The sequence below is a fragment of the Pteronotus mesoamericanus genome, unplaced genomic scaffold (assembly GCF_021234165.1).
Source record: "Pteronotus mesoamericanus isolate MK-2021 breed Mesoamerican mustached bat unplaced genomic scaffold, CSHL_Meso_final contig_78, whole genome shotgun sequence".
In the NCBI taxonomy this organism is placed as follows: domain Eukaryota; kingdom Metazoa; phylum Chordata; class Mammalia; order Chiroptera; family Mormoopidae; genus Pteronotus; species Pteronotus mesoamericanus.
Window position 1 is genome coordinate 2,484,734 of NW_026555258.1, and position 26,184 is coordinate 2,510,917.

The window sequence follows — 26,184 nt, forward strand, 5'->3', positions numbered from 1 at the left end:
TGTGAGGTCCTCAGGTAAGCACCACGTACATCCTTGGGTTTAACGGTGTTACAAATACTAGCTGAACACAGGCCCTCGGATGCCCACTTTGGCAGGGAGAAGCCAGCCCCTTCCAGGGGGTACGTGTGAGGCCCAAAGGGTGAGCACTCTGTCTTGGCTCACCCTCCCTGGTCTTGCCCTGGAGGTCCTGGTTAGTGACCACTTGGAGCGCTCCCAGGTACAGCGAGCTCCAAGTCGGCTCTGGGGATCCCCCAGGCTCTAAGCGCAGTAGGGGAGGGGAACGCGATGCTCGGAGGGGTGTTCCCCCGGCTGCCAGCGCGGCTGGGTGGGGGGGGGGCAGAGAGGGATTCTGGAAGCTGCTCGGGGGCGGGGTCCCCGGGCTCTTAGCCCCGCTGTGGGAGGGGCAGTCTCCAGGCTGTCAGCACCGCAGTCCGGGAGGGGGAAACCCCGGGGAAGCTCTGGGGTGGAGGGTTGCCGCCGTCCTGTGCTGGTGCTGAGCCCGCGTGGTCCCCCAGGAGCACAAGGGCCTCCGCGACAGGCTCGGCTCCGTCGGTCAGGGGCTGGGGCCTCTGGTCTCAGTGCCGGGGAGGAGGAGGTGCGGCCCAGACAAAAGGCTGCTGCGAGACCCCCCGGGCCTGTCCGCCCGCGCCGCCGACGCCGCGCGACCCCGCGCCCGACACCCGCGGAAAGGGGCGGAGTCTCGGGTAGCGCCCACTGCGCCTGCGGAAGCGGGCGGGGCGAGCGCGGGCCGGAGGCGGGGCTTCGGGCGGTGCCCACTGCGCCTGCGGAAGGGGGCGGGGCGAGCGCGGGCTGGGGCGGGGCGGTTGTCCGCGGCCACTGCGCCTGCGCGGGACCTGGGCGGTGCGCGCGCTCCCGCCGGTTGGCCGTCTCTTCAGCGGTCTCCGCCGCCGCAGGCGCCGCCGCCGCCGCCGCCCCCGACTTCGCGCACGCGCCCCTCACCCGGCCCACGGCCCGGCCCGCGCCCCTCGCCCGCCGCCTCGCCGGTTCCCGGGTGACCCCGGCTCTGCCCCGCAGCATGCAGCAGCAGCAGCACCCGCGGCGGCGGAGGCGGCGGCGGCTCTGAGGAGAGGCGGGCGGGCCGGCCTGCGGGCCCCACGCGGGGCGGTCGCGCCCGTGAGTCCGGCCCGGCCCCACGCGGCCCGCGCGGCGCCTTTGTTGCCGGCGCCGCCGCAGCGCCAGGAGCGTGCGGAGGGCGAACGCGGCGGCCGCGCGGCCGGGGACGGCCGGCGGAGGATGGAGGCCGCGCCCGACGGCGCCGCGGACGTCGTGCCGCTGGACCGCTACGACCCGGCGCGCGCCAAGATCGCCGCCAACCTGCAGTGGCTCTGCGCCAAGGCGTACGGCCGAGGTGGGCGCGGCGCGGCGCGGGCGGCGGGCGGGGGCCGCCTTTGTGCGGGGCTGGTCGCGCGCGGTGCGCTCGGTGGGTCGCTGCGCGGTGGCGGGGTCGGCGGGTCGCGGCGTCGGGCCTCCCTGCCGCTCCCGGGTCGTGCGGGTCGGGGCGCGAGTCCAGACGGAAAACGCCGGCCGCCCCGCGGTTTCCGGCGCTGCCGCCACCTGGGCCGTGCGGCTCCCGAGCGAGAAGGGGCCGCGGCCGGGTTGGACTTCATCAGAACCTGCCCTGGGTCCGTCCGGCCCGGGCGAGCTCGGACCCGGCTGGGGGCGCCGTTCCTCGGGCCCCAGTTCCCCCGTGGTTGGCGCCGCTGCGCCCGGCTCAGGGTTTGCAGGCCAGGCGATGCCCGTGATTGCGGGGCCCCAGGCTTTCCTTGGTCCTTCCTTTCAGGCGCTTTGTGCGGACACGAATCGAGCTCCTCCCTCGTCAGCTTTTCCTTTTAATTTGAAGCATTTTCTAAAACGGCCTTCTCCGGGGGAAGACGCCCTGCTTGCCGCCGAGGGAGGGGACGCGGCGCCCCTTTCAGCAGCGCGGGGGTGACCAGTGGTGGACAGTTGCCGAGCAGGCGGTTCCCTGCGTACCCTGGCCGGGTTGGGTGGCCTGTGCGACCGCCAGCCCCGGGCTTGGGGACGCGCGGCGTCGGCTTGCAACTGGAGGCCTGGTGACAAATGCGAGGGCCCCCCGAGGCTACCGCTTTCGGTTTGCAGGTGTTTATAGCCCCGTGAACCGCCACCTGCGTGGCTTGAGGGAAAAAGTGGACTCCATTAACCTTTGCAGAGTATAAAACTTTATAGAATAAGGGCCGACAAGTGTGCCGTCTAGCAGCTGTGAGTAACCCCAGCGGCCCGGACGTCCAGCCGTGACCTTGACCTCCGCAGGGGCATGTGCAGCCTCTCCTCCCAGCCACTTGTGTCTGGTGTTGGCCTCGCTCTGCCTTTATCATTCATCCAGTGTCGCGTGGGGAGACGTGTTATGCGCCTCCGTAGCGAGCATTCAGAGGTCTCCGCACTGCCCCGTGGGCTGGTCCGTCCTTCCAGCCCCACGCTCACTCACCTCCCCGCCTTCCCGCCCCTGTGCAGCACTGCATGGGGACCACCCTTCCAGCCGGGGCCCATTCTGCGCTCCACGCCCAGGGTGTTCCTGGGCCTGGCTGCTGGACGCCTGTGCCAGGTCCCCTCCCGTGGGTGAAGACTTTGCTTGTGGGAGCGCTGGGTTCCGGGGATGATGCTCTGTGGTCACGCTGGGACCGGGAATAGAAGATGCGTTGCCCATTCTGACTTGTATTTGTAACGGTGGACCAAGGTGCACACCTTCTCTCTCCTGTCCTGATGCCATGGGTTAAACACTAACCAGAGAATGTAGATTTCTCTTTAAGCTCAGACTGTCCAGTCCTTTAAATTTGAATGACTCTCTTGTGCTTTGGGGTGTGAACTTTGTGCAAATGGTACGAGGCCCTCTCCAATCTGCCCCAGCTTCCTTAGCCCGGTGCCTGTGTTTCTGCCCTGTCACTGGGCTTTGGCGTCCAGCATGGGGTCTGCCAGTGACCTGGACGTACGCGTGCACTTTTCCGAATGTTAATGTTGGGCTTGCCTAGTTTTAGTTCAGTGCTGATGGCTCTGCAAAACCTGTTGACTCAGCTGATAAGTAATTCAGAAGCTGATATTAAAATAGGCTTTTCAGCATTGACGTTATTAAAGGCAGGTATTTATAGAACCGCGTGAGCAGGAGCTGAAGGAGGCTGAGGATGGAAGACGGGGTTGCAGGGTGCCGCTGTGCCGGTCCCTCGGCTGCGGGGTCCGTCGCCCCTGATTTGCGCAGGCCTGGCCTCCGTTCACTGTTTTTCCGTTCTGTACTTTGCTTCTAGAAGGGGAGCAGATATACATTTTTTTCTAGTTGAGAATCTCTCTTTAAATTTACAAATTTAGGAGACCCCCATTCAGATGACCAAGGCGACTTGCCTCGCCTCAGCAGAAGTGACCCCACCTGTGACGTTGACGTGCGTGGGAGATCTGCCACTTCCCAGAGTGGGGCCTGGTCCTGCAGGAGACAGGGTGGGGAGGGACTTCGGCAGGATAGGAGGTTTTTCCCCCAAACTCTTTTTTTCTGATCCGGGGCCATTCTTTGCTCTCTTCCTGGATGTCTCCGTGTGCCTCTCCAGCTTAGTTTCCAGCGAGGCAGACACAGTCCTTTCAGTCTGCATGCTGCAGTCGCAGGTCAGTTTTGGGGGTGTGGTGGTGAAAATGACTTCAGTGTTTTACTTGTTAGGCGACTGTCAAGTAGCTCAGTGAGACCGACCAAACAGTCTTTCCGGTTGTGCAGGAATGGGAGGCATGTGGCTGCTCAGGGCCAGGTGCTCTGGGGCCGCCTTCTTCCGCCTGCCTTTCGGGGACCCTCACGTCCCCGGGCCAAAGCTCACCGTTGGCCAGGCCCCGTGTTGCTGGCGGTTCTGCGGGGTTTGCTCCCACCCTCCTCGCCCTGGGGCCACAGCCAGGGACTCGGCGCTGTCTTGTGCTGCTGTGCTTAGCATCGGCCCCTTTTCTGGGGGTAACTCTCGTTTCATGGGCAGTGTTCTATCTTTTTAGGTGCAGTATATTGGACATGTCAGAACTTACACATTTAAGAGTGTGTGGGGGAAGGAGTAGAACCTGCTTAGCTGAAGTATTTTGTGATGTCTGTTGGGTGGAAGTTGTAATAAGTTGGTAAAAAAGTTGAAAGGAGTGACTTGAAGTACTGTGTGTTTCATAGACTAGAGCGCTGGACCAGGCTACTGTGCTCCTGGTTTTCGATTTCTGTCCACAGCCTTAGTAAACTTAAAAATATCTAGGTCTCGGTTTTGGGTTTTGAGTAATAGCTTTTGTTACCTCGCAAGGACAGTGTTGAAAAAACAACCCAGGGAAAACACTGGAAGGTGCTCAGCTATGTGCAGGCATTTGCTTTGTGTGCAGCGGTGGCAAGCTCGCCCCGAGGAGCCCTGGAGACTAGCTGAGACTCACCACCGCTCACCATGGAGCCGGGCTGCCCCGAACAGGGCAGGACCTCAGGGGCCACCAGGGTCAGCCTCTCACTTCACCTGCAGCTCCCGGGCAGAGAGGCCTCGGGGCTCCCCGAGCCCACTGCGAGCCAGGTGGCTGCGAGCACATTCCTGTGCTCGCCCCCTGGCGGCCTGGGAAGCCCGCGGGGCCAACGGCCGGCCTCTGCGCCGTTGTCGGGATCTCTGATCGAGCTGCAGAGCTGCGTGCAGCTCCTTCACAGAGACCACAAGGCAGCTAGGAGTCTGTTTGCTTAATTGACATTAGGAGCAAAATCCCTTCCTTGCAAGCTCCAGGTCACTGCTTTGCTTTGCGGTGGCATGTGGTTTAAATAAGTCGCAGGCCCGGAACCCCTGTGCAGGCCCCAGAACTGGAAGGGGCCGGCTGAGTGTCTGCCCCTGGGCTCACGGGAGCACGGCCACCTGGGGTCTCAGGAGGGGCCTCGTTCAGAGCATGTTGTCCCATTTTATACGTCACTGTTAGCTTAGATTTTTGGCTTGAGTTTGGATTGTGTTGTTTAATAGTCTTTTGTTCTCAGCAAGGGACTTGGGTGCTTACTGAGCAACCTGGGCGCAGGGGCTCGGTGGCACTCGATCCTGTGGGGGTTGGGGCGCTGGCCGGTCTCCCGGAATGACTTTCCTTCTGCGGGGCCGCCGAGGACGGGCGGGGGCCCTGAGGCAGGGGTCGCGGCTGCCCTGCTTGGGCCTTATCTGCAGGGTGGCCGGCGCTCGCCTACCGGTCTGATGTGCAGAGGAGCGGGGGGTGCCCTGGGACTGGGGATATAGGGCACGTTACTCTTTCTGACCCGGCGGCCAGACGGGGTGGGTGTGTATGTGTAGCGGTGGACCGGGGCGCACACGTTCTCTCTCCTTTCCTGATGCCACGGGTTAAACACTAAGCAAAGGACGTAAATTTCTCAAAGTTCAGACTGTCCCAATCCTTTCTATTTGAGTGCCTCTCTTGTGCTTTAGGATGTGAAATTTGTGCACATGTTTTTCTGAAAAGGTCTTAATAGTTTTTATATTACCTTTTATCCTAATAGCTCAGAGGCTTCTCTTGCTGTTGATTTTGTTGTGGTCTTGTCACGTGGCCTATGTACCAGTGTTCTTTTTTACTTCCTAGGTGACCTATTGAAAAACTCAGATTCCTGTCATTTTCCACCAAATCTGAAGGTAGCCACGCTGGTGCCAATATCACGTCCATTCAACCAGTAATAATCACATAGCTGTCACAGGCATAATTGTGTTGTCCTCTGTAGGAAACACAAGGGAGGTTACGTGATGCCATCTCCTTAGTTGCTTAAAATTCCTGCGAGCTCCCGAGATACACAAAGGACAGTGCGATGAGGGAGGACTGGAGATGGGCGGCCTCACGTCCCTCGGGGGCCGGGCGGACGAGTGGGGCCGCGCTGCCGGCCTCCAGGGGCCGCGGTTGCTGCGGGAGGGTGCGTGGGCAGCTTCGTGAGGGGTAGGCTTAGAGGGACGGGTCAGGTTTGCGTGCCCCCCCGAAGAGCAGAGGGCAGGGCGTCAGGCCGGGTGCCGAGCACAAGCGTTAGCGGCGCTGGGACGATCGGCCTTCCCGGGGCGGAGGATGTGTGGACCGGAATAGTCGGTGATTAGTGTGGAAAATAGCCCGGGCCAGATTGTTTACAGTGTTCCAAGCTGGCGGGGGCTTTCCCTCACCACGTGAGCCTGGGAAGGCTTTCGTGTAGCGGGTGGTGTAGAGAGAGAGCCGGGCGAGATTCTTCCAGCAGCTCGGCGTGGTAGAGGCTGTGGTCAGGTGGAATGTCTGGGGGCTCATCTGTGTCCGTACAGGCTGCTGTGACCCTGGGCGGCTTCGGAATAGCAGACGCTGACTCCTCCGTCTGGAGGCTGCGAGTCCCAGGTCCTGGTGCGCAGACCTGGTGTCTGGTGTGGGCGGGTTCCTGGTTCACAGGGGCCGTCTCCTCGCTGTGTCCAGATGGGCGGGGGAAGGGGCCAGGGGCTCTCTGGAGCCTCATCAGAAGGACACTAAGCCCATTCACGGGGCTCCACTCTCAGGACCTAATCACCTCCCAAAGGCCCCCCCCCCTTCTCACCCTTCACCTTGGGGGTCAGGATTTAGCATATGAACTGGGGGTGCGGTACTACACTGAATCCACTGGAGAGCTAACGTTTGGCTTGAAGGGCCAGGGCCTTGCCTAGCTGGTCTGCAGTGGGAATGAGAAGGGTGGGTTGAGCCAGCAGATGCTAGGACAGCTGAGTCCCTGAGACTGGGCTGATTGATGGGGGCGGGACAGTCAGGGCGAGCGGAAGAGTCAGCTTTGCCCCTGCGGGAATGTGTCTGATCTTCATTCCCTAGCGCTTTCCCACAGCTTCGTTACACACACGGAAGCCTCCGCTTGGAGTTTGTGTTCTGTGTCTCACTTTCCTGCACTCTCGCTGCACCCTGGTTTTCTTGTTCCTGCAAACTATTCACTTTAGCGTTCCTCTGTCATTGTCCTCGTCGCTTCACACTCATGGTGCTGGGAACCGCGGGGTCCTCAGCGCGCTTCTGAGGGCTCCTAGTGCCGGGCATGGCTGTGCACCCAGACCTGGGATGCAGGAGCCATGGCAGAATGGGTAACGGGGTGAGGGAGGGAGAGAAGCCGCCTTCAGGGGGTCTGGAAAGCCCCACGTGGCTGAGGTGGGTGAGAGCCCAGCGAGGGACGGGAACACCCAGAAGCCAGGACAGGGTGCGGCGGTGCAGGTTCGGGACCTTCACGCTAAGGTTGGGCCGGGGGTCTGTCTCGTTGCGGTGGAACAGAAAGTGGCAGAGTTGGGCAGAGACTGGAGGTTGGAGAAGATGCCATGGGCCAGATCTTGGAATGCCTTGACTGGCTGCTTGCTAAATTGGGGGTTTTGTTTTGTATGAATGGGGAGCCACTGGGGGATTCTGAGGAGGGAAGAGCCCGAGCGAACCTGGGCTTTTCAGAGAAGTCCCCGGGGAAGGTATCGCTCATAGCCGGAGATCCGGCGAAGAGCTTTGTTTTGGACCTTCGGCTGAGGTCTGCGTTGCATGCAGTGAAGCGCGCGCAGTGCACTAGAGCGCAGTGTGGTGAGTTAAACAGGCGTGTGTGCCCCTGTGAGCAGGGCCACAGCCGCAGTGGAGTCCTGCCATCTCCACCAAGGGGTTCTCGAGCCCTTCGGCCAACCTCAGCCCAGAGCGTCCCTGCTGTGCGCCTGTCACTGGCCGGCCCTCCTAGACTTGGGTCCACCTGCAGTCTGATGGCCGGTGACCTCCGCCTGGCTTCTCCTGCACGGGGCGTTCTGAGACTCACTCGTGCGTCGATCTTTTGCTCAGGAGCAGTGGAAGTCTTCATTGCCGGGCGCCCACACGTTGCTTACTCGCTTGATGGTGGGTACTTGAGTGCTTCCAGTTTTTGTCTGGTACGGATAAAGTCTGGCGTGTGTCTCAGATAAATACCCCGGTGGGGGCTGGCTGGGTGAGAGAAGGGTGCGCAGTCGCCCGGTGGTTTGCCAAGGTGGCTGTGTCATTTTTCATTTCCACCAGCAAAGTGTGAAAGTCCCAGTTGCTCTGCGTCCTTGCCAGCATGTGGCAGTGTCAGTCTTTAATTTTAGTCACTCAGACTGGGTGGCTTGTGCTTTTGGTATGTATTTCCCTGGTGACTAATCATGATGAGCACTTTTTAGCTATGCTTATTGACCATTTGAATCTTTTTTTCTATATCATGTTTTTTCAGGTCATTGGCTGATTTTTATTTGTTGTTGTTATTGTGAATTTTAATCCTCACCCAAGGATATGTTTATTGATTTTAGAGAGACAGAGAGAGAGAAACATTGATGTGAGAGGAAAACATTGATTGGTTGCCTCCCATATGATCCCTGACTAGGGATGGAACCCGCAGCCTAGGTATGTGCCCTGACTGGAAATTGAACCTGCAGCCTGTTGGTATATGGGACAGTGTTACAACCAACTGAGCCACCGGACTGAGGCCCCATTTTTAAAAATATATTAAACTTCTGCCCTGGCCAGGTAGCTCATTTGGTTGGAGCGTTGTCCCAATACGCCAAGGTTGTGGGTTTGATCCCTGGTCAAGGCACATACAAGCACCAACCAATGATGTATCAATACGTAGAACAATTGATGTTTCTCTCTCTCCCCCCTCTCTCTTTCCCTACCTGTCTCTCTAAAATCAATAAAAATAAATAAATATTGAACTTTTATTTTGCAATGACTGTATGTTAACGTGCAGTTTTAACAAATCGGGTGGAGAGTCCTGGGCACCCTTTGCCGGGTTCCCCAGTAGTAACTTCTCGCAAGGCCGTGATACAGAATCATAACCAGGGTGCTGACGTTGTGTTGATAGAACGTGGGTACTGAATATTTTATTTCCATGAGGAACTCCTCTGTTTCCCTTTAATGCCACACCTCCCTCCTGCCTGCTTTGGGTTTATTTTGCTCTTTTTCCTCCTAGTTTCGTGAGGTAGGAACTAAGATTATTGATTTGAAACCTTCCCTTTTTCTAGCCTAAGCATTTAGTGTGTAAGTTTCCCATGGAGTGCTGCCGTGGCTGCATCTCCCACATGTTGATATGTTGTATTTTCATTTTCATTCACTTCTGTTTGTTTCCCTTTATTTTCTTTGCTACTTCCTCCTCGGCTCATGAATTACTTAGACTTGTAATTTCATAGTATTGACATTTCCCTCTTTTGTCTTTTTGATACTTTTAGTATGATCCCATTATGGTAAGGTAACTAATCTGTGTGGTTTCTCTCCTGTTAGTAGCCCGGGACTGGTCTATTTTGGTGACGGTTCCCTGGGAACTTGAAGGACTGTGTGTTCCGTTGGTGGGCGGAGCCTTCCGCGCCTGCCCGTTACACTCAGCTGGTTGGTTGAGATGTTCGCATTTCTGTCGCTGCAGTGCTGTCCCTGCTGGTAGGGCTGTCGAAGTCCCTGACTGTATTTGTGGGCTTGTCTGTGTCCCTCTTCAGCTCTGCCCAGTTCTGCCTCCTGCCCCGAGGCTCTGTCATTTGGTGCATGCACCTTCAGGGCCAGGACGCGCCTGGTGGGTTGGGGCATTTACCACTATGTAATGTTCCTCTTGGTCTCTAGTGATTTTTGTTCTATTTTGTCAGATATTAGTATAGCAACCCCTGCTTTGAAAAAAGAAAGCAGCGTTTGCTTGGTGTAGCCCTTTCTCCCCCTTCACTTTCAGCCACCGAAGCAGTGCACTTGGACGTGAGTTGCTTGTGAACAGCGCGGCTGTGTGGCGTTTCTACCCACCTGCCGTCTCTGCCTTGGTGGCCTGGCGGGTTTGCGTTTCATGTAACTGTTGCTGTTTTAGGGTTTAAGCCGGACATTTTGTTACTTGTTTTCTTTGTTGCATTTTTTTCTGTTTTTTTGTTGTTGTTTGCCCTACTACAGATTACTTATTTTTAAGGATTCCACGTTGACTTATTTATGTTGTTTTGGGTGTGTCTCCTACAGTTTTCATAGTGGTTGCTCTGAGTGTTAAAATATGCATATCTGACTTGCAACTCTTGGCTGGTATTATTTTACCGCCTCTAGCGAGGTGTGGAAACTTTTCTCCATTTCGACCCTTCTCTCTTCTTACTCTGAAATACCTTTGTCTTGAGTGTCGGAAGGTGGTGTAGCGGCCTGTCCTCAGACGCACTGTGGAACACGCAAGAGGAGCAGGGCAGTCCGTTGTGTTTACCGTCCCGCGCGTCTCTTTCCGTTGTTCTCCCTGCCGTCCTGGTCTCCCTGCCCCTGAAGGGGAGCCTCACCAGGTGCGGGGTCGGGGTTGGCAGCCCTTCCCCTGCGGCACCTGGGGAAGAGGCCCCTCGCCTCCGGCCTCCGAGGCTCCGAGGGGGGGAGCCCCTGGTCAGTCGAGGTGGCCCCGTGTGTCAGCTGTCACGCGCCAGGCCGCTTCAGAGTCCTTTCCTCGCCTTCAGTTTTCCGAGGTCTGGTCGTGATGTGCCTTCCTGTGGATCCGCTTGTGTTTATTCTGTGTGGGGCTCACTCAGTTTCTTAGTCTCGGTGGGGTCTTGCCGAGTCTGCGAAGCGTCCAGCCCTCATTCCCTCGCAGGCTTTCAGCCCCATCGCGCCGTCTCTCCTGGGTCTCCAGCGACTCGGGAGGCCTCTCCCGTTACTCTCCCCCTGAAGCCGCGTTCCTTTTCTTTTTCCAGTGTGTTGTCTTTTTGTTCGCGTTGGGTAAATTCCGTTATTTTTGCTCAGGCTCCTGATTCTGTCCCTGTTAGCTCCACTTTACGATTGAGCCCATCCACTGAGTTTTAAAATTTATTTCTGTTTTTTGGTTCTGCATTCAGTTCTTTTTATAACTTCTTTGCTCTGCTGAAGCTTTCCATTTTTTCTTTGTTTCAAGATAATTTGTAATTGCTTTAAAATCTGTATCAGGTAGTTCCAGCATTTGACTCATCTTTTTTCTCACTAAAGCTGAGCTTTTCCGGGTACTGGGCACACACGGGTGATTTCCGTCAGTGTCCCTGATGTCTTGCCTGTAAGGCCGGGAGACTCTGGGTGCTGTGTGAGCTTCTTGCTGTCACAGGCAGCCTCTCCGTGCAGGTTCAGGACGTGGTCCGGGCTCACTTTCGTGGACTGTGGGTCTGGTGACGGTCCGATACTCAGAGCCTTTGTGGCACGTCCTGGGTCTGCCTGGTGCTCTGGGGGTTCCCACTGACCTGCTGGCATTGCTTCAGGAGGCAGAGGGGCTTGCTGGTGTCCCACTGCGTTGGCGCACGGTGCCCGGGCCGGTGTCTTGGGCCTGAAGGGGAAGGACAGCACTTCGGCTGGCGCTGCATGGACGGAGGCGTCCCAGGCTGCTTGTTACTGAGGGCTTCCTTTCCATCCCCTGCTGGTCCTACCCGGCGGGCCCAATGCAGTAGGGCCACCTGCCCGTCTGGGCAGCAGCGGGCCTGCCTGTCTCATGTTGCTGGTCTGAGGTCAGGAGGTGCAGGTCTGGGTCACCTTCGTTAGGTGGGGGCCATGAGACACCCTGGTGTTGTGCCGCTGCTCCAGCCTTGGGGTCGCAGACCGGCTTGCTTCCTCTTCGCCCCGCGGGCTCTCCTGAGCTGGTCTTCTCCATGCGAGGCCCGCAGGTGTGCCTGGTGGAAAGGGCGGGGGGCAGACGGGCTGTGCCGTCGTGCCCTGGCCAGAGGCCCCTCTGCGGCTGGGCAAGTCCCCCCTGTCCTGGGGTGCTGCTGTGACGTTCTGGTGCGTAAGTGTCCTTGTTTGATCCTGCTCGTTTCATGCATTTTATCGGTGTGGAGAGTTCTTGTCTGTTACCTGTTGAAACACTGCTTCTGCCCCCGTATTTCCTCCTTTTTTCTTTCTGGGCCTCCAGCCGCACTTCTCTGACACTTACAGTCGTTTACCTTTTCTACCTATTTTCTCCCCCGTGTGTCTGATCTGCTCTTCTGCAATGCATTGTGTACAGTTCAATTTTGTTACCGTATTTTTCTGTTCTAGAATTCCTACTTGGTTCATTTAATCGGCCAGTCCTTTTTTCTTCCCTTTTAAAAAATAATTTCTAGTTTTGTGCCAAAATTTTTGAACATGTCTTCTTTCCTCTCATTGTTTTAAGCAGAGCCGTTGAGCATCTGTGGCTGGTACCCCAGCCCGTGGCCCTGTGGGCCTGTTGTTCGTCCCTGGCCTTCGCAGTTTGACCCCTGCGTGTTGGCACAGCTTCCTTTACGTTGGTTCTGTTTGGGTTTGCGGGGCCTCCTAAGCCTGTAAGTGGGTGTCTGTCACCAGTTGCGGGGAGACTCGGCCTTGTTCCCTCGATGCTCTGTCCGCATCAGTCTCCGCAGTGACGCTGACTCCAAGCCACGTGCCGTCTCAGGGCTCGCACGGCGGGCTCAGCTCTGCCGGCGGCCCATTCCCGCGGTCCGGCTGCAGGTCACGCCTGCCTTCGTCACCTTCATCTCCTGAGTCCAGGATTTAACTTTCTGTTGGCCCTGTGTTTTTTTAGTTCTGAAAGTTTGGTTGCTTTTTAAAGAGTTTCACTTCTCTGCCAAGAACTTCTGTCTTTTCCTTCATTCCAAGAGCGCTCACCGTTGCCGCGTGGAGCCTGGCCACGGTGGACGCTGTGAGGTCTTGATGGGTCTGGCGTCTGGGTCCTCTCAGGGTTGGCCTCTGTCCATTGTCTTTCTCCTGAGAGTTGGTCGCATTTTCCTGGTTCTTTGTATCTTAAGTAATTATGGATTGTGTCCTGGACATTTTGAATGACATTGTGACACAGTTTTCTGGGTCCACCTAAAATCTTTCCAGTGACATTGCTGGGGTGGGTTGTTTTGTGGCTCGGGCGCCGTAAGCCCCATTAGGCTCAGGCTGCAGTCTGTTGCGCCCTCTGTGGGCAGCGGTTCTCAGGTCAGTTCGGTTCTTTGGGCCTGTCCTGCATGCACGAGCTCTGGGGGGAGCCCAGCATTGTGCTGGGTCGCATACGGATGGAGGGGGTCCCCTTTCCTGAACTCCCCCCGCACTTTGTGGCTTGCCCTCTTCCCTGCTCTCTGGCGTGAAGACAGGGCTGCTCTGGGTCTCAGCTGTCTTTCTGTCACCGTGCAACGCCCGGGGCCACTGTCAGCACGGCGGTGACAGAGGTAGGGGGAAGACAGGCCCCTCACACTCCCGCACCACCGGAGCCCGGCGCCTGGTCCCTTGGGCAGGGGGCGAGTTGCTCTGGACATTTGGGCCGCCCGCCATCACTGCGGTCTTGGGACACGGCCGGGCGGCAGTGACAAGGGCAGTGAAGCCCAGGCGCCCCGCCCTCCCGCCTGCAGGGCCGGGCGTCTGCTGCGTGCCGAGCTGGGCAGCCCTGGGGTCCGAGCCGGGAGAGGAGGGGGCCCGCTGGGCTCCCTGTAGCGTGGCGGCTTCTCCCGAGTTCTGCCTCCCCTCCTCAGGCTGCCCGTGCGAGGCTACGTTTAAGATCCCCAGGTGGCCGCTTTTGGTCTTTTGTCCGGAGTTTTGGTTGTGGTCATTGAGGGGCAGGGGGCTGGGCTGGACCGGACTGGCCCCACCCTGTGAGCCCGCTTCTGTCTCATGCTGGCTTTTGTTAAGGATGTCTCGTCATTCTGCATACCGGCTTATTCTTCATTTGTGCTGAATGTATAAAGCATTTGGAAGGTTGTAGATATCATCTGAGACCTGAGGAGTCACTTCTCTAGGAAGAAGTGAGATTTGTTTCCAGATGCCAGCAGTCGGTGGTCCCTTGATCCAGTTCACGGCCTGGGGTGCTCTGAGCCCAACTGTAGTGGTTTTGAGGGCTTTTCTGCGTTAGGTTTATAGCTGCTGTCACAGTGTAGCCTCTGAGGTTCCCAGCCAGAGGTGCCCACGATCCCGTCCTCCCTTTGTCGGGCCCTGGAGTCCAGAATTGTCCTTACAACTTGGGAGGTGCCCGAAGTGCAGCTTCCCCTCATTCTGTCTGTTCAATGGCCAGGGGCTCCGGGTCAGGCTAGACCGCACCTCCGCTGAGAGGGATGTCAGGATGCTGGGCTCGCTGGCTTGCGGTCTTCTCCCCGAACGTGGCCTGGAGACTGACCCTTCCCATCTTGTCGTCCCCCCCACCCCGGCGTCCACAGGTGTGTTGCGTTGGTGCCGCCCTGTAGCTGTGGTGTTGGGAGGATTGACGTGAATTGTGCGGCCAGCCGTCCCTGGAAGAAGGCTTACTCTGTTTATTTGCGTGTTGGATCAGGAACCTTCCCACCCGGTGCCGTTTACACTGGCTAAGCCCCTGGGTGCTTGCGTTGGAAGCCCTGGGGTATCAGTGTGTGGGGGTGCTGGTCTGGGGAGAGAAGCTGGGGCTAGTGCCTTCCTGGGGGTCTTTGAGGTGTGAGCGGGGACAGCCTGTCCTCAGACGGAGACAGCTGTCCTCAGGGTCTGTGCTCAGCCACTCCTGCTCATCGCCTCCCGCCCAGCCGTCCTGCCGCTGGGGAAGCCCATCCCCAGGCGCTGTCCTTGGTGGGAGCCGTTCCCTGAGCTGTCCCTGGGGCCTTGTGATGGGGGGCTGTTGACGGCTGACGGGTCACTGCCCACCCAAGTCGGTTCTGTGGCGCCGTGACAGCCACCCCCGACTGCGCCGGGCAGTGCGGCTGCCAGCCTGCCTCGGTGGCGAGGGCCCACGGAGGGACGCGCTGGGCCGAAGGCGCCCCGCCGGCCGCCCCCACAGGACCAGGCCCTCTTCTGCTCCGGTGCAGGTTTCCCTCCATCCTGGGCTTCTCTTGCCTCTGCACATCTCAGGGTTTTGGATTAGGTTTTTGGTTATTTTAAAATTTTCATTTTAATCTTTTTAAAAACTTGTATTGAATATTGGGGTGACACTGGTTAACAAAACCATAGGTTTCAGGTATACAGTTCTGTATCATCTGAATATTGTGTGTGCACCATCTCAAGTCAAGGAGTTTGTGGGTTTTTTTAAGATTTTATTTATTTTTAGAGAGAGGAGAAGTGAGGGAGAAAGAGGAGGAGAGAAGCGTCAAAGTGTGGTTGCCTCTCATGCACCTCCTACTGGAGACCTGGCCTGCAACCCAGGCCTGTCCCCTGACTGGGAACCGAACCAGTGATCCTTTGATTCGCAGGCCGGCGCTCAGTCCACTGAGCCACACCAGCCAGGGCTCAAGGAGTTTTTTTTGTTCATTTAAAAATCTTTGCCTTTCCTGCCCTGGCGGATGTGGCTCAGTCAATTGGAGCGTTGTCCTGTAAACGAAAGATTGCGGGGTTGGTCCCTGGGTGCATACGGGAGACAGCTCTTTCTCTCTGTCCTAAATCAGTGGACATGTCCTCAGGTGAGGATTAAAAACTTGCTTTTCGTTCTCGGATCATGATTGTAGAGGCCGCCATCGTCTTTGTGAGCTAATCCTGATGCTTGGGTCCTCACGGGGTTGGGGCTTGCCGGTTGCCTTTCCCCTGGTAGTTGCAGGCTTCCTCTGGTGAGCGAGTTTGCATTGTGTTTTGGATGTTCTGACGCTTTTGTGGAAGCCTCGGTCAGCTGAGACCGCACGGCCTGACGGCCCCGTCGGCGGCCGCGGCGCAGGGCCGCATCAGTCCTCAGCGCCTCGCGGGCCTCTGGTCTGTCCGCAGGGCGCTGCTGTGAGGCCTGGGCCCGGGCTCTGTTCTCAGAGTCGCTGCTGTGCTGATCCCGGTTGGTCTCACCCACAGGCCACGCGGGTCGTCCGGCACAGTGCACGCAGACCTAGGTCCCCTCACACAGCCCCTCTTCTCCATGACACCCACCCCCCAGGTGTTCCCAGGGCTCTCCCTCCTGGGTCTTCTGGCTGGAAACCCAGCCTGTGCGCTTCCTGTGCCTGGGTCGGCCTCGGCACGGGGAGAGGAGTGCCCATGGGTGCCACCTCCTGGCACTACTGGGACCTGGTTTTGTCACTGATGCCAGCCTGGTATAGAGGGCAGGGCAGTGGGCTCTGCCGGCTGACTTCTCTGTCTTCTGCCCCCGTATCCCCAGCACAGGGTTGGGGGTCCAGGATTAGAAGGCCCCTTGTGGTGTAATTATTTTGTGCAGCAAACTTATTTTCACAGCAGGAAGCCACCTTAGGAGCCTCCGTAGTGGTGATTCTCCACTAGGGGGCACCCACAGGACATTGGGACAGTTGGTCTGGGTGGCATGGACTGTCCCAGGTGACTGAGACGCCCCGTCCTGCTGTGTCATTGCTACTGCACAGTCTCGTCCCTCAGACTGAGTTGGAGCTGGTTGAAGTCTCAGGTCGGGGTCCACAGTGGCAGCAGCGGGAAGAGTGCTTCCTTGTCACGTCTGTCATCTCAGGGCAGCACTGCTGAGGAGCCCAGCAGCCAGCGGTGTGGCCGAGCCCCAGGCCCTGCGTCAGCTCCACCACCTCCACCCCGCCTCTCCTGCTCCTGCCCCAGCCCAGGAGACGGCCCTCTTGGTGTCCGGCCTTCACGCTTTGGGCTGAGCTTCCCAGGGGCCAAGTGGGAGGCGGCGGTCCGGGCCTGGCCTGTGTGTGTCGGTCCTGCTCCAAGCCCGCCCCTGCCCTGCCCTGCTGAGACCTCGCGCCCCAACCCTCTCTGCCCAGCAGGGCCCCGCACTCCTACTGAAACCTCTAGCCGGCCCCAGCCAGCCTGCTTGCGTGGCTTCCTGGTGTTTTGGAGGACGACAGGCTGGTGTCACTACAGGCTACTGCCCCTCAGACCGCCGTGCCGCAGGCAGCGCCCGGCTGTCCTGGAGCCCCTGCCCTCGCAGGCAGCCCTGCTGCAGGGCGCGCCAGAGCCTCCCGCGCCCCCTGCGTTCCAGGCGGCGTCTAATAGGAGCGCCCTCGGCTTGTAGCCACTGCCACACGCTTACCTGCTTCTTCGCTGTCCCACTTTCTTCCTGCCGTCACAGCCAGGGAGTCAGGGCTCCTCCTGGCTTTACAGTCCTGTCCTCCACCCTCGTGTCCTGGGACACCAGCAGGTAGTATCTCGTGGTCCTCCAGCTTCTCCCACCCCTGACTCCTCCTGGGCTGGGCCCGTCCCTCCTTAGGGGTCCTCGGAGCAGCTCAGCTTACCTTGGTGGCCTGCGTCCTCAGGCCCTGCTGTGTGGGCACGTAGCCGATGTCTAGCTGGGGACATGCTGGACCAGCCAGGGAGTGCCACGCCCAGTTGGTTGCTTCGGGCGACACTAAACCATGTTGTCTCTGGGGAGTCTCCCACTAGGGCCGCGTCCTCATGTTCTCGGCCTGCTTCCTTCCCCACCCGCAGTGCTGGGCCAGCGGCTCGTCGGCCCCGCCACGCTGTGTGGAAACAGATGGCTTTTCAGTTGCCTGAGAAGTCGTCTCTTCCTCTGCCTCCACGTTTGGTGCATGCTTGGCCCTCAGCATGTGCTCAAGAAGACTTGCTGAGCAGTGAAAAGCCCTCACGGACCGCCTCATCGGTCTCGGCGGGGGGGGGGCGGGGGGAGATGAGAACTAAGCCCTGGGAAGAGGTTCAGGGCATTTACGGAGCGGCCTTCTCTTGGGCAGGCCTCAGAGCCGTGCGCAGGAAGTCCTCGCAGGGGCCGAGGAGGACGTGGCCTCAGTCACAGGACCTGCGGCCGGGCGCCCTGTGTGTGGGGCGTGTGTTTAGGACGACCGGGGAAAGTCCTAGCACTTGTCCTCAGTGGGAGCTTCATTTGCCCCCCACCCCCCGTCCTTACTGGAGGACACATTTATTGATTTTTTAGAGAGAGGAAGGGAGGGAGAGAAACAGCGATGTGAGAGGAAAACAAAACATTGATTGGTTACCTTTTGTATGTATCCCCTGACGAGGAACCAAGCCTGCAACCTTTCAGTTTGCAGACAACACTCAGACCAGTGAGCCACATCGGCCAGGGCTAACCCTCATATCCCAATTCTGAAATTGATGAGAGTCATTTGTGCGGTTCACATTCATGTGTTATACTCATAATAGTTTTAAATTGTTTATACGAGTCAACTTACATTGATATATTTGAAAGTTCCGATAAATGGGCCACCGTGGGGGAAACATTTCGACGCAGTCGACTGTCGAAGAGAAGCCTGCTTCAGAGCCACGGCGGCTGTTCTCCGCAGCCTTCCCCGGTCCACGCTCGTGGCCTGTGTCCTTCCGCACCTGCATCATGCACTCCCGTCCTCGCTGGGGCCAGCCCTCCACTCGTGCCTGTGTCCCCTCCTCCAGAGCTGTGGCCTGCAGTGCAGGGCGCCTTGTCTCCTGGTCTCGCGGGTCTCTGCTCTCCTAGAGGGAGGCCATCAGTCCCGCTCTGGGGAGGCGTCTTGGACTGGGGGGAGGTAGTGGCTGGCAGGTGGCTGTGGCGTGGGAGGAAGCTGTCATTTTCTGGATACACTTCAAAGGGGAAGTCTGCTGGAGTTGCCAGCGGGTTGGCAGGAAGAGAAGAGTGGATGATGCTGAAGCTTTTGGTCTGAGCAGCTGACCTTGATCTGAAGCGTAGGAGAGGCAGGCTCGGGAGGCGTTGGAGTTCACTGAGAGGCCGGTTAGGCTCCAGGGCCACCAGGCCTCCAGGAGGCAGAGGAGCACAGGAGCTCAGGGAAGCAGCTGGGGTCAGGATGTGCATTTGAGTATGGCCACCCAAAGGTGGTCCTTTAAGCCATAAGACCAGCTGAGGTCACCTGGGCAGTGAGGCAGGAAGTGCCCCTTCCAGTGCTTGGAGAAATGAGGGAGAGCCAGCAGAGGGGCTGGAGGTGGGCAGGCGTTGTGGGGTGGGGGCGGGAGGAGACCTGTCCTGAGGCCGGGAGCCCTGGCTGACCCTGGGCGCAGCCTTCCCCCAGCGTCTGGCGTGGAATGCTGCAAACGTAACAGAACCGCGGGCGTCGCTGGCTTCGTCCCCCCGGACCCCCGCCCAGGCCCTGTGTCCTCTTGGTGTCCTCCGAGGCTGCTGCCTGCTCCCGGGGCCTGCTCCCTTCCCTCCCACAGCCCCGCCACTCACGCACTGAAGAAATAGGGCTCTTCCCCCTTGGGCTTTGTCCACGCCCTCGGTGTCATTGGTACACCCCGCTGTTTCAGAAGTCCAGGCGGTTTCTGGGTGGGCCCCGCTGTGGCCCTCATGTGCCCCCTAAGCCAGGGGTGTGCCCTGCAGCCCAGGAGGGCTGTGGCGCGCGTCACGAGGGGGCAGCCCGCACGTTTGTGCTGCTGTTAGGAAAAAGAAAGAAAAAGTGAAGCGCTAGGAAACGGGGAAGCTGCCCTTCATTAAAGGACTCGGGAGAGTGGCACCTGTGAAGAGAGCGAGGGCGCGGAGAAGACCGGGGCCCCCCCTTCCCTGGCCTTGGTGTCGGGGGAGGGCTGCGGGCGTCCTGGGCGTGTCTGCGGTGGGCTGCGTGTGTCCGTGTCGGTGTCACGGGCTCCTCCCTTGCTGTGCTTGGAGGCGCGGTCGCCCCTCATCTGCCGGGCACGTGTCCCACGACCCCAGTGGAGGCCTGAAACCACAGATGGTTCTGAGTCCTGTGTATCCTCTGTTTTCCCCTCTGTGTCCATACCTATGCCGGTTGAATTAGGCACAGTGAGAGGTTAACAATAATTAATAGGCACGTAGACCAGCTATAACTGCACTGGGCTAAAAGTTCTGTGGATGTAGTCTCCTCACAGTGTCTCACTGTCCTGTACTCGCTTTCTCACGCAAAGGGGGCACCGTGGCGTCTGTGGCCCATCCGAACCACAGCACTGCTGCTCTTGTGCTTCGGGGCCATCATGCAGCGAAATCGGGGGACTGGAACACAGGCGCTGAGACACCATGCCAGTGGGTCTGATAACCGAGATGGCTGTCAGGAGACCAAGGGGCAGGTAGCACGCACAGGGTGGGGGTGCCGGGCAGAGCAGCCCCTCCCTGGCGAGGCAGCGGGACAGCGCCGCGGTTGCCGTGCCGCCCAGAGCGCCGCGCCGCTGGAAGCTCAGGGACTGTTCGTTTCTGGGTTTCTCATTGAGCGTTTTGACTGGGCGGTAACTGAAATCACAGCAGTGGGGCACTGCTGTGCTGGGCCTTCTGAACTCTCCCAGGGACGGGAACGTTCCAGAAGGCACCTGCGGGGGAGGCCCCAGGGCACCCAGCACATTCAAGGTCCTCGTGGAGAGGAGGCAGCTTAGCTCCGTGGAAGCCGGTGTTTCCCAATGTACCTGCCTGTGGTGTCCCGCTTTGGGGGACAGCGATTGGCATCTCGCAGAGCAAGCTGAGGGACACTGTGACGGAGGTTACCCACCACACAAAAAGTGGACGTCCCCCGCTGCACACGGGCGGCTGGTGTGTGTGCGTAGGCGGCGGCGGGAATGCTGTGGATCGCGCTGCGCTTCACGGTTGGTTTCTGCCTCTCGTGACCCTAGACACATGCTTCACTTGCTCTGTGCCTCATTTCCTCATTTGTGACATAGGGTCAAAAGTCTTGATTGGTAGCATTGCGGTGACGCTGAAGTTACTACACGGCTCTTGTGGGGTTTAGTGCCCCCTGGTCCAGGGATGGGACCGGTTGCTGCTGTCCCGCCGTCGCCACAGCAGCAGCAGGCCTGGCGCTCCCCTCTGCAGAGACCGTGGTGTGCGGCCTCTCTGTCGTCTCCGAGTTGCTGTCAGAGGAGGGTACACGTGCCTCCTTCCCTGGGGCTGCCTCGAGGCGTGGCCAGGCCAGCCTGCGTCTTGGCTTCCCTGAGGCCCCACTCGCTCCTCGGGGCCCTGCACTTGCTGTCCTGCGTCAGGATTGCTGCTCCTTGAGGTCACAGCGGTGAAGTCACTAAGTGACGTGTGCTGTCCGTGTTCCTGGGCTGCTGTGAATACGCTAGTTTGCCAGTGGGGGGCGGGGGGGGTTAGGGACCCACTGGCATCTTTATACACTGTTAGTTGCCCGTCATTATTAATGGCTCCTCTGTCCTCATGGGCGTTTGGAATGTGGGTGTCACATTCACATGGTCACCTTTCCCTTGGCTCAGATAACGTCCCTGAGGACCTCAGGGACCCCTTCTACATCGACCAGTACGAGCAGGAGCACATCAAGCCGCCTGTCATCAAGCTCCTGCTGTCCAGCGAGCTGTACTGCCGCGTCTGCAGCCTCATCCTGAAAGGGGACCAGGCGGCCGCCTTGCAGGGACACCAGTCTGTCATCCAGGCCCTGTCCCGGAAAGGGATCTACGTGATGGAGAGTGATGACACCCCCGTGACGGACCCTGACCTCAGCCAGGCACCCATAAAGATGGTGAGTAGCCCCACGCACCGCCCCTCCCCACACCCCGTGTGTCATGGGCACTGTCGCGGGCAGGTGGTGGCCTCTGGTGCTGTGGGCCCTCGTGTGGTGCACCAGCCCGCCACGTCACCAGCTGCCCCTCTGCAGCTGAGCTGCATGGACGAGGCAGTTTTCCCGAAACTTGAGGTGCACGAGGTGCACATAGCAGCGAGCAGCGGACCGAGGTCTGCGTGCGCGGTTGTGCGGTGGCCTCCCGCGTCATGTGTGGCCGAGTGCACGTGTAGATCTGGGACGGGACGTGGGGAAGAACAGCTTGCTCTCGACTGTCTCGTGGTGAGCGCGCTGGATGCTGACACGCTCAGACATTTGGAGGTGGAACTTCGTGCGCACGCTAAGGGGTTGTGATTGTCGGGCCCATTCTGTTCAGTTGTTGCATGTAGATTTGTCAGTATTTTTGTGCCAACATAAGTAGTTGCCTTTTTCTCTTCAAAGCATTTCCTCCCCATCTGCCTCTAAAGCTATACCACCGATGTGGCTTCGGTTCCAGACCACGCGCAGTCTAAGCCCCTTTGGTGCCCCCTGCACGGCTGTTGTTCAGGCCGTTCCCTGGCCCTTCCGGGTCTGTGTTTCACTCCTTCGGGGCTCTGGGGCTGCCGCGATGTGGGTTGGGAGGGTGTTGCCCAGGCTCTGGGGGATGCAGCGCAAATGCGGCGTGTGGCGTGCTGTGCGGCGCTCCGGGTCGCACATGGGGACCTGTTGGTAGTCGCGTGGCATTGGACATGGCTCTCTGCCCTCTGTACCTTTGCCCACAGCCCTGAAGTAAGGACTCCCCTGCCCGCCGGGGTTGTCAGGGAGATGAGGCAGGAGGACGGAGCCTCCAGGCTGCAGGGCACCGGGCCCGCTGACCCCAACCAAGGAGGGCGGCGTGCAGATAAGGCCTCCCTGTCCCTGTAAGCGGAGAAGAGAGGAACTGCTTCGGGCAGAGTTTTGAGTCTGAGCAGGACTCGTTAACCTGGTGGGGAGGCAGGCGGCGACCCTGACTGCTGCCCCGCTTGCAGAGCGCCCACATGGCGATGGTGGACGCCCTCATGATGGCCTACACCGTGGAGATGATCAGCATCGAGAAGGTGGTGGCCAGCGTCAAACGCTTCTCGACATTCAGTGCCTCGAAAGAGCTGCCGTACGACCTCGAGGATGCCATGGTGTTCTGGGTCAACAAGGTGAGTGCACCTGTGTGGCTGGTCCTCGTGTGTCCTGCTGAGGCCCAGGCTCGGGCAGGGGCCAGCAGAGCTGGATGCGTGGCATCCAGAAACGCCTGCTGTGGTCAGAACAGAAGAGAGCAGAGCGGCGCGCCTCCTGAGCCGGGGGCGGGGGGGGGGGGCAGGGGTGTGCGCAGAGCACGTGTGTCTGGTCGAAAATGCAGGTGTGTTCCTGGTCCGAAGGAACACCTTCCTTGTATCTTAAGTGCCTATTTGCATTAAAGGAGTCCTCCACTTCAGACAGCATTTTGATTAAGAGAGAAACATCTTCTGAAACACCTTTTTTCCCTTTATATTCATAAGCTTACAGTGTAATCTTTTATACAATGTAGGTAAAGAATAGTTATTTTTAATAGCATGTAATTTATTTATAGGATTACCTTACCAAAGTCTTGGCTATTCAGTCTTCTTCTTGCAAAGGAAACAGAATATTGAAAAGTGTCTTGTAAAATTTTTTGCAGGAAATTTTAAATTATTTCATGATACAGTTTGCACACATATTCTTTACGATGTGAGGCCTTTATATGAGGTGAGATAAAAATCGGTGGCCTCGGAATTAGTTGAGGGCGTGGCCCTGCCAGGCCAAGTGTGCGTGCTGCCTCCCTGTGACAACCAGGCCTATGTAAAGGACACAAGACAACCACTCAGACAGTTGCTTGCCCTGCCCTTGACGTGGTCTCCTACCAGAATGCAGGTTTGGGGGCTCACGTGGATGGACAGACTGACTTGCAGTGGGCTCAGGGACCTCTGGGTCCTGCTATGGACTCGGAAGTTGGCGGTGCCATCAGGCCCTCCCTCCGTGGTGAAGGCCCCCCTGTACAGTCCCGGGCTTGCCTGAGGCTGTGTGTGCACGCGCGCACGTGTGTGAAGCACCTGGGGCGCCTGGTGGACGATGGGGCACAGGACCAGCACACGCTGCCACAGGGGACCCAGGCCATGTTACGTCTCTGCCGTCCTAGCATGGGCTTGCTGTGGCCAGAAGTTCACGTTTTAAGCTATTTTTTTCCTTTAACAACTTTTATTCTCTTATAGAAGAGAAAACATGGATGAGCAAACAGAACAAAAAATAAATTCCCCACAGGCATTCCATCTATTAACGTAGTGTTTGATATCAAGTCTCACGGTTTCCGTCCCTGTGGGCGCAGTACAGCCTTAAAGGCACAGTGTCCGTCTTCCCAGGGTCAGGCTGCCCTGGGTGGCTGTGGTGAGGCCGCTCCCTCGGCGTGGGCAGGGCCCCGCCCCCGCCCACCAGCACACTCCTGGGTGGGCGCCCTTATTTCCCTCCCACACCTCCCTGGCAGGTGGTGGTGGTTTCAGCCGAGGTTCATTTCTAAAGGCTTTAGATTGGTTTTTGCCAAGTTTCTGAGCATAAATATTGTACTGTTTTTTTCATACTGTTAGTTTGTGGAGATATCTTTTCTGCATGTCCTCCTATATATGGGATATTATTTAAATATACTTGCCAATTTGAAACATGAAAAATAGTGTCTTTTATTTCTTCATTCACCAGTAAAATTGAAGTTTAAAAAGTAGAGTAAATATACTATGGAGCTTCCACAAAAATTAAAAAGAGAGCTGCCACATAACTCAGCTATTCCACTTCTGAGTGTTTACCTGAAGAAAACAAACACTAATTTGAAAAGATATATGCACCCCTGTGTTCATTGCAGTGTTGTTTACAGTAGGCAAGATCTGGAAACAACCTAAGTGTCCATTAGTAGACGAGGGGATAAAAAAGCTGTGGTACATTTACACAGTGGAATAATACTTGGCCATAAAAAAGAAGGGAATTTTACCACTTGTAACAGCATGGATGGACCTGGGTATTATGTTCGGTGAAATAAGTCAGTCAGAGGGTGATAAGTACCATACAATTTCACTGGTATGCGGAATCTAAAAACAAAATAACAAATGAATAAATAAAACAAACAGACCCACAGACACAGAGAACAAGGTGATGGTTGCGGGGCGGGGGCGGGCGGTCAGGAGATGGGCTAAAAAGAGCATGCGTCTGGCTAGTTATCTCTATTTTTGGTAAATTGCTTGCTTGTTGTCTTTGGCCATATTTCTTTGGGGAATGGTATGTCCTTTTTCCCCCAGTTTGGTCATCTATCAAGGGTATTACCCATTTACCATATTTAACTTTTTTAAAATTTACTGATTTGAGGGGGTGGGCATGTCGCCTTGCTGTCCCCCTTACGGATGCGCGCGCTCCCTGGTTGCTGCCTGTGTGAGCCCCGAGGGGGCTCGAGCCCCCAGCCCTGCTGTGTGGGTGGCACTCGAACGGCCTGAGCTGCCGGCCAGGGCCGTGCTCCAGGGAGTGTGCCTCCCTGTGTCTTGGCTGAGGCGTAGATGGCCCTCCCCAGTCCAGCTCGTTGGCGCTGCTTCCTCTTGGAGGGTTCTGGTACTTCAGGAAGGGCCCTTTCTGAACTTCCCGCCTCCGACGGACGCTGTCTTCTGGCTTGCGGTCAGGGGAGGTGCTGACTCGGCTCCTGGAACCCGCCCCTGGTGCCCGCCGTGCTGCACGGTCGCTTGGGCCACTGTGGTCAGATCTGGCACCCACTGCAGATTCTTGGGTATCGAGCAAGGTGTGTGCGCTCTCACGCACTGGGGGAGTGTCCCACACTCCCTGCCTTCAAGGGCTCCTCCCAGGGGTGGGCTCTGGGGCAGGGGAGATGGCGCCTGCATTCGTGGCATCGGGGGTCCCCCTCCGCCCGCCGTGGGACTGGCCTGCCTTTCTTACTGCTGCGTCCCTGGCCCCCTTGTGGGTTCCCGTGCCTGGGGTGCCTCCCCGCCCGAAGGCTTCACTCTACCGAGGGTTTTCTCCACTGGAAGCCACTCCTGTTTCGTGAGGCTGCGGCTCTTTGCGGGGCGTGCCTGCAGCCAGGTGTGTGCGCAGTGGGATTTCTCTCCTGCGTCTGTTCTTCGGTGCCCAGCGGGGTCTGAGTTCTCCATGAAGCTTAGTCGCAGGTGCTGTTTCCACGATTCCTGCTCTGTGCCGGCACCAGGGACGGAGTCGTGCGCTCACATGCGCCCTGACCTGTTCTCACCTGGGAGGGTGCCTGTGCCAGTCACTTGCTTTTCATGTATGACTCTGGGCCTGGGGGTGGGGGGGTCTCACCCCGCGCCCGCCCCCCGCCCTCCAGCAGCTGTGGAGCCACTGGCCTGTCCGGGGACCACCCCCTGGTGCGGGTGTGTTTCCCGGGGTAGAGTTGCTGAGTCACCTGGGGCCTCCGTTTAACCCTCGAGGACCAGGCAGAGTTTTTCACAGCGACCATGCCTTTCTCCGTCCCACCCGCACTGCTGGGGCTCCCCGTTTCCCACGCCCTCGCCTGTGCTGGCTCCCTGGCTCCCCGACTCTCGCCGCCCTGCAGCGTGTGAGAGGGCGCCTCGCTGGGGCTCCGATGTGCATCCCCGGTGACCGAGGACAGGGGTCTCTTTCCACGCGCTTGCTGGCCATCTGTAGGTTTTTGGAGAAATATCTATTCAGGTCTTTTGCCGATTTAAAAATCGGATTATGTGTCCTTTTATTGCTGTGAGAGCGCTTGTGTGCACCCTGACACTAGGTCGGCGAGCCCTGCTGCCCTCTCGCCTCCTTCCTGGCCCTCTCCTCGCCCCTGCCTGCAGGGTGTCACGTGCTGGCCCCTGCGCCACGGAGGTCTCACCAGTGTTGTCGCCCCCCGCGACCCCATGTCGAAAGTTAAGTGCATCAGTGTCCCCACCAGTTGGAGCAGGAAGTCTTTTTCCCATTTCATGATGAAAAGATGTGACCAGGTGGAAAAGTTGTGGCAGAGAATAGCCGTGTGCCCCCCTCCAGATTGTACAGGCAGCATTTTACGTACTTGCTT

General features: G+C 58.2%; 1 protein-coding gene across 2 annotated transcripts in view; it reads left to right on the top strand.

The window, feature by feature from the left end:
- The first annotated feature begins 1,133 nt into the window (after positions 1–1,133).
- CAMSAP1 (calmodulin regulated spectrin associated protein 1) overlaps positions 1,134–26,184 on the top strand; it is a 49,053-nt gene continuing 24,002 nt past the window's right edge. Inside the window, exons 1-3 of one of the 2 annotated variants that reach the window (XM_054584166.1) lie at positions 1,134–1,369; positions 20,827–21,089; positions 22,136–22,297. In XM_054584166.1, the coding sequence (XP_054440141.1) occupies positions 1,255–1,369; positions 20,827–21,089; positions 22,136–22,297 (540 nt within the window). In that variant the 5' untranslated portion in view covers positions 1,134–1,254. The remainder of the gene's footprint in view (positions 1,370–20,826; positions 21,090–22,135; positions 22,298–26,184) is intronic. The other variant, XM_054584165.1, reaches the window with a different exon arrangement.